Source organism: Vigna umbellata, chromosome 2 (genome assembly GCF_029865625.1).
Source record: "Vigna umbellata cultivar VRB3 chromosome 2, Vumbellata_1.0, whole genome shotgun sequence".
Classification (NCBI taxonomy): Eukaryota; Viridiplantae; Streptophyta; class Magnoliopsida; order Fabales; family Fabaceae; genus Vigna; species Vigna umbellata.
The window spans coordinates 37,260,394-37,269,280 of NC_142166.1; the positions used below are offsets into that span (position 1 = coordinate 37,260,394).

At 32.4% G+C, this 8,887-nt stretch overlaps 1 protein-coding gene across 5 annotated transcripts; it reads right to left on the reverse strand.

Annotated features, from left to right (window-relative positions):
• Positions 1-289: 289 nt before the first annotated feature.
• On the reverse strand, positions 290-6,015 carry LOC148203918 (RNA-binding protein 1-like). 5 transcript variants are annotated; one of them, XM_088106680.1, is made up of 7 exons: positions 5,720-5,997; positions 4,746-4,867; positions 4,009-4,243; positions 3,710-3,777; positions 3,559-3,640; positions 2,213-2,334; positions 1,713-2,092 (listed from the first exon to the last, which is right to left on the reverse strand). In XM_088106680.1, the coding sequence occupies exons 1-6, from the start codon at positions 5,802-5,804 to the stop codon at positions 2,228-2,230; spliced, it is 699 nt and encodes a 232-aa protein (XP_087962806.1). In that variant the 5' UTR covers positions 5,805-5,997; the 3' UTR covers positions 1,713-2,092; positions 2,213-2,227. The 5 variants fall into 5 exon arrangements, with proteins under 5 accessions (XP_087962804.1, XP_087962805.1, XP_087962808.1 ...); XM_088106681.1 differs by having other exon boundaries at positions 3,710-3,771; positions 5,720-5,993; XM_088106678.1 differs by lacking the exons at positions 1,713-2,092; positions 2,213-2,334 and adding an exon at positions 290-674 and having other exon boundaries at positions 5,720-6,005.
• Positions 6,016-8,887: the final 2,872 nt, after the last annotated feature.

Below are 8,887 nucleotides of genomic sequence, written 5' to 3' on the forward strand. Positions count from 1 at the left end.
AAATTTTCAAACCTCATTCACAATTCTTGAAATTCTTGGGAAAAATAAACTGAATACTTGGAAATATTTCCTGGTAAGAATTAGAGAGAAATGTTTTGCGGAAATAACTTCGACTCGATGCTTCGTGTTTATTTTATTTTCTTTCGTGGTTATCTTACACGCAAAATGTGTATGACCCATGTTGTTACTTCGTACGTCTATTGTATAAAAATGAAATAAAATTATTGTTAAATGATTGGAGTTCAACAAAGTGATAATCAAATGTGTACTTGTAAGTATTCTGCAACAATTCTTACTACCAACTTATGAAGTATTAAATGAAAAAAAAATACATTTCAGTTTTGAAAATTTAAAAACCACTCAATATTTTCTTTACATGATGAATAAGAAGATTTTGTATGAAAAATTAGAATTATTCGTATGAAATGCCAACTATACAGGTTTATGTTTAAATTTCCATCTTTGTGCAACCAAACCATAACTAACATTTCAGATTGCTGGAGGTCTAAGAAGAACCCATACAGAAGGGAATTCGAATGGAAGAAGCTCCAAATCAACCTTACCTGTCCTAACTACCATTACTTCAATAGAGAATCTATAACAAATAATTATCATACCATACAAACAATGCAAACCAAATCTTGCACTTTTTTCTGCTGTTCCAGGTAAATATCCTGCATATTTCATAACCAACCAACCAACAGAATATTATTATGAGAAAAATGTTACTTGTACAATTAAAAGATAGAAAAAAGAGAAAAGTTTGAGATATAATAAAAGATATGAAGGTATAGGAGACATTGGCCATAACGGTCCAAGTTACGGTTTATGGAAGGGTTGGTCTTAGCAGGTAACAACCAATATACGTTTTACAAAACCTGGTGTCAATAAAAACAAATATACTACAAATTCATTTTATCTCTAAATATCCAACACAAACTCACATGAAATAATAGTCACATCTCTTACTCGGTTGAGGTTTTTTGTCGTCAATTTATTTCTTTGCGCATGAATAACCCATTTACAAATATGACTTTATTTTAAGATTGTGGTTTTAAAGTTTAAAATATGTAAAAATAAAATATCACCCTTTTTTATTTTCACCAATTTTTAAAAAAACCATTACGACAGCGAAATGGAGCAGCGATGGGATGCTGGAAAGTTAATCGTAACGTCTTCGAATTGTGGCCGTCAAGGTAAGGTAAAATCGCAACTGCTCACAATACTATAGCAGTATCCAACAAAAACCAAACGCATAGGTTTAGTTTCTGTTTTATTTGTTTCCGTAAGCAGCACTAGCAAACGTCACAAACGACACTATCTTCTAAGACCTTTTTTTCTTCTGAAGGACGCAACTAAGATACCTTGGAGGTATCTTTCGTGGGAAAGCTTCGGACAGAGATGAATACGAAGAGTTACTAAGTGCAAGTTAAAGTACGCTCACCGTATAACTGGACTAAACCAACAAGGATCAAATTCAAAGAACAATGCCTTCCCACAGAACATGCTGTTTCCACATTTTATCATCCGCTTCAAGTTCACCGTATAACTGGGACTGGACACTCACAATAAAATCAAATATATGTAATAACCAACACAAATCTATGCACTGAAGGAACCTTTCGTATTAAAGTTATGAACTAGAAAAATCATATTAACCTGAAAAATATATACCAAGGGCGAAAAAGCAGGTATTTGGGCCAGAACAAGAATGAAAAATTGACAATTGTCTAATTATACTAATCTAATAAAGTTAAAAATTAATAGTACCTGATATCTTAAAGGCTCACAAGAAAGTAGAACCCGTGCATGGAAGCATCCCTCTTATTAGTAGACAAATATATTCGACAGAGCAATGACAAGCCATCGAAGTCATAAGTTATTTCGCATAAGACAATTTGAAGCAATTTATAGTAAATATATTAAACAATTTTTCTCAAACACGCACAATCTGAATCTCTAGCGAGCACTCCCCACACGAATACGACAATGATCGACTTGTTGCTAATGAAAGCAACTGTAATTCTCGACTGCAATGTTGGTCACTTGCCTCTCAAAATCATAATCATAACCTCCCCATCGTGAGTGAATCCTACATGGAATTTCCGTTTCACGATTCAGCATGATTAACTGTTTATATTTAAGTTTTTATCCAGCACCCAACGACCATTGACAAACAGTGTGGGCGTATTGAAATAATAGAATTAATCACCTGTAATTGCATAATTCAACGTTTGCCACGATGTATGCCACCTGACCTCGCACCAGGATAGCGGCGAGCAAATTGAAACCTTAAATTGACCGAGTTGCGGTCAAGTTCGTCAAATTTGTAACCTGCAAAATTAACGTTCACTGTTTTACGCTGAACAACTAGCCGTGTTCTGTGCAGCGGATTATGGTGTCAACAGGAAGATGATATAAGACGCGTTTTGTATCTTAACTCGGCTTATGACAGACATAATAATCCTGAAATGCATCTAAATACGTTCAAACCCAATGTCCAACATAGGTGAATATGCTTTCCTCTCACTCGTTACCGAAGGGGTCAAACTTGGTACTTGAAAGGAAGGGTGAGTAAACTTTAAATAAGGCTCCATCATTAGACTATCTTCACCGTTGGCCATTCAATGAAACTTAGAATATTGGTCGAATATTACCTACCTAGTTTAAGTATCTACGCGGCAGAACAAATAATAAATTGTGACATGCAACACACGATCTTACTGTGCTGGTAGATGGAAGAGCAAATGAATGTGGAAGTCTACTACACCAAGAGAGCGTATTTTGTCAAACAGGCCCTTAGCTATCGATGTTCCATGCAACCAATGTTCTTTTAAGCAATCCACCCAACCCACATGAGTTCCTCAAAAGCAGGAGGCCTGCCTCCGTAACTTGGAAATGTCAAATTGCATGGCATTCACAATCTAGCCCCCACGATCTTTCAACCAGATATGCCAGCTTTATCGATGACCACGACAATGATGGAAAATAAGGAGTCCATAACATTCATTATCGTGACATTACTTTTACATGAATCAGTCTTTTACCTTTCGAAGCTTGAGTAAAGCTTTCATCTGAGTCAAACCATCTCCATCCCCGCATAAAAGTGTGGTAGATGAGAAATGCATTGCATAGGGTTAAATGCAATGCTGCTTGTTAGTGATGTCGAAAGACCATCAAGTAGTGCTCTAGGATTCCACACTCGCATCCAGTGTTAATGTCCTTCCTTACAATAAGATCCTTTGATCCAATACCACTGAGTATGTTTCAGGCAACACTCACGTTCTAAATCCATCACTACCTCATCAGATTACTGGATTTATATTTTACCCAAAACCCAGCATATATTATGCAGAGCAGCCCACGGTCTTGAGGCACAGACAGGAGGAATTCAAATCATAAAGAAGTCCCTTCTTGCCAACTCGATGAAATTGCCAGAAAATGGTTCTATAGCATTTTCTCTATATTAAAACTTAAGTGGATAAAGAAATGGACAAAGGTTTTTCCAAGACACACATGAGGATGACATTATACGAGTAGAAGAAATAGAGGACTTACCCTGCAATGCTTCCATGGCAGTTGCTGCATGACCCGGACTCAAAAAATCGACAAAACAAAGTACCATTGGATCACCCCTTGGCTGCACAAAATAGAAGTAAAATGTCCATCAACGTATACAATTTTTTTTAAACTTTTTAATTAAACTTACTTGTCTTGACTCCTTGCTAACAAGCCTAACTTCTTTGTAGCCAACAAAAGGACGAAATATATCTGTACCTCGCAAGTTAAGGAGGAAGAATCTACAATGAAAAAGATTTGACTCCTCTAACGGGATATGTGTGAAGAAAGAAAGTGCGGTCCGACCTACCGTTGATATAAAGTGGGTTCCGTTTACAAAAACACTTTATTTCAAATCAACAGTAGATCTCTCACTCTTGACATCTCACTTGAAGAAGAATTAAATCCGAATGAAAGCATTGATCTAAGGGGAACCGAATGAAAGGATACGAGCTACTTCCCGTCTTGTGCAGTTAGAAGGCAAACCCTCAACAAACAGTGTACTGGTAGCATCAGGTGGAAGAGAATGGTCAGCCCTTCCACTACTAAACCCCAGGATTTTGTCTTTTACATCTGTTCCCCTGTCTACTCCCCCAATATTTGCAACATTTGAATCGTCAATAGTACGATTGGGAACTCGCCCTCCAATGGTTCTAGTGGACTGTCCGGAACCATATGATGAAATCTGATGAAAAATGTACAATTTTTTTATCCTTAAACATATAGACATATTTCACACATCAGATGTACTTTGTGGTAATACGACATCGAACAAGATGTGCGAGACAGTAAAATAAATTATTCCATTTCGATCACATGCTCACTTTAACTGGATAGGATATTAGGACAAGGTAGAGTTCATGATTTTGTGTTCACTACACAATAGGACACGACAATTAATGTTATTATTACTCCAAACAATGTATCTAAGAAAATTAAAACTACCAATTTTTCCCCTATTCCTTTCAAATCTCCCATTGGAAATTTGGAGCTGATATAGAAATTATTTGGGTTTTTTTACCATTAGTTTAAGCATAAAAAATCCACTCACCCAGCTCTCTATCATATCCATGAACAAACACATTTAAATACATTCTAGTTGCCTACAAATTCAATATATCAATCAGGGGAATAAAAGAACAAGAAATAGATAAATGGCCATTTAAGAACCGAAAAAAAGCTAATACCGCACTACGGAGGTAACTCTCATAAGATGCATCAAGGGACTCAGCATCTCTAACTACTCGTAGCCCTCCTCTATCATCATCATGGGGAAAGTAATTGGGCAAGTCATGAACACCAGAGACATCTTCAAAATTAAAAAATACTTTAAGCTAATGAGAATACAAAGACAGGAACAAGGTAACAATGAATCATTCACATGATGATTGTGAAATACACAAGATTAAAATCAAATGACAGGGGAAAATATTTCTATCAAGATACAAGCCTAAGATTAAGACAACATGAATTTGAAATAGAATAGCTTCATTATTTAAATTATATATCGGAAAAGAGATAGATTCATCACAAAATTAGACAGACCCACTTAAAAGAGTACTATCACGGGCACAAAATTCGGACTTAGGTAAGCATATTGTGTCAAGTCTAGTAAATAAAATGAAAACTTCTTTCCAAAAGCTCTGGAAAAATTAGCAGGGGAGGATAATCACTTTTCTTGTCCTGAATCTATATCTAGTTTGAAACCCACAGTGAAAAATAGTTAGGCACTTGGACAAAACAGGAACAGAGAATTCTTCATCATTATTCAAGGAGATGTATCTAAAAAATTTAAGACCAAATTCGGTTCAGCATAAACACCCGCCAACAAGATGACGATGCTGCATATAATCATGAAAGGTGACCTAATACAGAGTATCCAAACTAAAAGGAACAAACATAAACCCTCTCTATTTGGAACGAGGGAAAGAGTTCCACGGTAAAAAGAAAAGGAAATTGAACAAACCAAATCAAACCAAGAAAAATAAAAGCTATGTAACAGGAAAGGACAGAAAATGGAAGGGGGAAAGATCAATAAAAGGGAAAATTCAAAATTTTGACTTTAGATTTGGCGAAATACGTAAAGATGGCCTTTTGCGTTGAGATGAAAACCTAGCGAGAGAAAAAGATAAATATGAAAAACCCTGAATTGAAGGCATACCGTAGTCGGAACGAGAGCGCTTGCCGGCGATAGAGGAAGGGGCATGCCGCGATTCGGCGGCGTATCTCCAATATCCGTCGGACATGAGGATGGGAATTGATAGATTGATGAACCAAATTGAAATTAAAACTGAAACAGAAATTGAAATTGAAAAGTGAAAGAGGATGAGAATATGGGTTGAAGCTTCTTTTGATTATATCTCAGAAAAGCCAAACGACGCAGATTCAAATAATGAATTTCATTTTTTTTTTCAATCTACATCTTATAAGCAGCTACTTCAATACACTTTTCTTCTTTAGCATATTTTATCAGATCCTATTTATATTTTTCTTTCTAATCACTGTTTTACTATATGTCATATTATTCAATTTTTTATTGGATAAATAAGAAAACTTTGATTTAGTCTTTCAATATATATATATATATATAATTCAATTTAATTTCTATATTTATTATTTATTTTTAAAATTATATTTTTAAATTAATTTTTTAAATGATTTTATGTACAGTGAACTTTATTTCTCAAAGTACTAGGTAATGTTGGGATTTTTTTTATCTGAATAAAAGAGTTTAATCATTTTTTATTTGTAGTTTTTGAGTGAAATATCCATTAAGTAAAGTTTATCTCATTAAGCTTATAAGCTATCCTAAAATTAAAACTTTTTCAGAATTATCTTGCAAAAAATATGACATGGCAAACATTTTGAACTGAAAATTTATTTAGATTTACTTTCGACTTATGTAATGTTTAAGTAAAAAAATGTTAGAAAGTAATTATTTTTATGTTGGAAGTATTATCAGTTTTGTTATATGAATAATAATTCCTATGTCAAGTCAATCTCTCTATTCTATTATAATAAAAAAAAATGCCAATAATACTACAGAATCGATAATTTGTCTTAACGTAAAAAATATCTAACATTTAAATTTTCTCTTAAAAAGATTATAATAAATTAATTAAACAACAGTTCTATACCTCACTAAGGGCATCACAATATGGTTGGTTTATCTCGACTTTTTATGATTTATAATATGTCATTAATTTTAGTATTTGATAAAAAAAATCGCTTCAATACTACTATGATTATGGTCAATGATTAATTTTAATTTGTATAACTTCAAAATGAAAAATAAAATAAAGAATTTCACTTGCATAAACCAATATTATATACGGTTGAGTGAAACATATACCTAATTTATTACACGTAATTAGTAAGTTTCATCAAAGTCTCGATCTTTTTCTTTTTTTTGTAACATCATGTTTCACTTAAAAAGAAAACACTTATTAGATAAGACTAAGGTAGTGGATAATATTATATTAAATGTTTGTGTGGTAAAAATATATATATTTATATGATTTGTTGTGTATAATTATAGCAAAGATAATTGTGATGATTTGTTTAATTTGGTGTGTTTGTTTGAAATTTGTACATGGTGTGTTCAAATCTAAACCATTCCATATATATATATAGGGCGGGTTTGCTAACGCGCGTACGCCTGTTTTTCAGTTGGTACATTTTAGCAATGTGTACCGGGTTTTAGTAGACAAAAATACCCTTATATACCATGGATTATAAGTTTTAAGGTTAAGGGTATTTTAATAATTTTCATTCTAAACCCTTACTCACCTCTCTCATTCCTCTCAACCCTTTCTCTTTCATCTTTCTCACTTCAATCTTTTCTCTGTCATTCCTACTTTACACATTGCTAAAATGTACCAACTGAAAAACAGGCGTACGCGCATTAGCAAACCCATATATATATATATATATAGGTTTTGTTTTGGTGATATAAATTTAGGTGGTGCTTAATGATTGGTGATTGATTTTGTTTCGGTAACAAGCATTATAAACATGCTTCTTAACTTACTTTGTGAGAGTTTAATCTTTTTGCAATTACCTCGAATTTTGGGATGAAGGTATCCAAAGTGTGATTTTAGTATCATCACTATAGTTGATTTATCTTTGAATTATTAAATAATTGAAAATTAAAAGATAGAAATATTATATAAAAGGTTAAATTTAATTATTGAAGAAGTGATTGTCGTATGGTATATGTATTATATTAAAACCAAGTACAAGAAAATACCAGATAGCGTTATTAGAATTTAATTTCATTCAAAATATTATATATTTATGAGTTGTAGTGATGATAATAAATTTGAATGTGAGATGAAAAAAAATTAAATAATCAAGAGAAATATATAAATGTATTTAAGTATTTTAATTAAAAGATAAAATGGTTTGTTATTTATATTTAAAGGATTTATTTTATATTAAAAGATATTTTGATATATTATTAAATATAATTGGATATTATGGTTAGATAATAATAATAATAATAAAATATATTATTTAGGGACTTATCAAAATTAATTAGAATAAAGATAATTTTTGTTTTTTTATTCGGAAAATATTGAACTTTTATAAAGGTTCAGAAAAATAAATTTAATATAGTTTGGTATGTCTCTTATTTATATTATATTAAAATAAAAACTCTAAACGTCAAGAAAAAGAGATAGAAATCCTACAATAGTCGTGAGAGTTGTTTCAAAGGAAAACATTATTTTCTATTAAGGGAGAAATAGGATTAAACTGTTAGGAGAACTTAGATGATTTAGAACTCTTTGTTGGAATAGAAGAAAGAGAAGCTAATCTTTATTTTTGTGGAGTGTCTTATGTTACATGTATAAATTGGTGACATGATTACATGTCGTTCTTGGCATTTATGAACTATATGGTTTGATGTATGTCCATTACATTATTTAATATTTGTTGGTGCATTTATTATGGTCGGCGTTGTAACCTTTTTGGTTTTATTTTCTTCTTTTTGTATGGGCTTCAAATGGGTGTTTATCATGTTTGTTAATGTTTAACTATTGTGTGGTAATGGTGGGTTTGTGTTTTAAAGTTTATCGTGGGATAAACACTATCATTGGTGTTGTGTATGAGAATGAGTTTTGGACACGAAACTTTGTGCATGTGTTGTGTGTATTAAATGCACTTTTGGTTTTGGCCATATTTCTTTTATATGGATTTTGATGTTTTATACCATGCATCTTTTGAGTGGGAATAAAAGGTGGTTTTGAATGAGTACCAAGTTGTTAGGTGTGTATGTTAAGTTGTGTGTTGTGTTTTTTCGTGATGTGTTGTGGTGTTTCCCAAACTT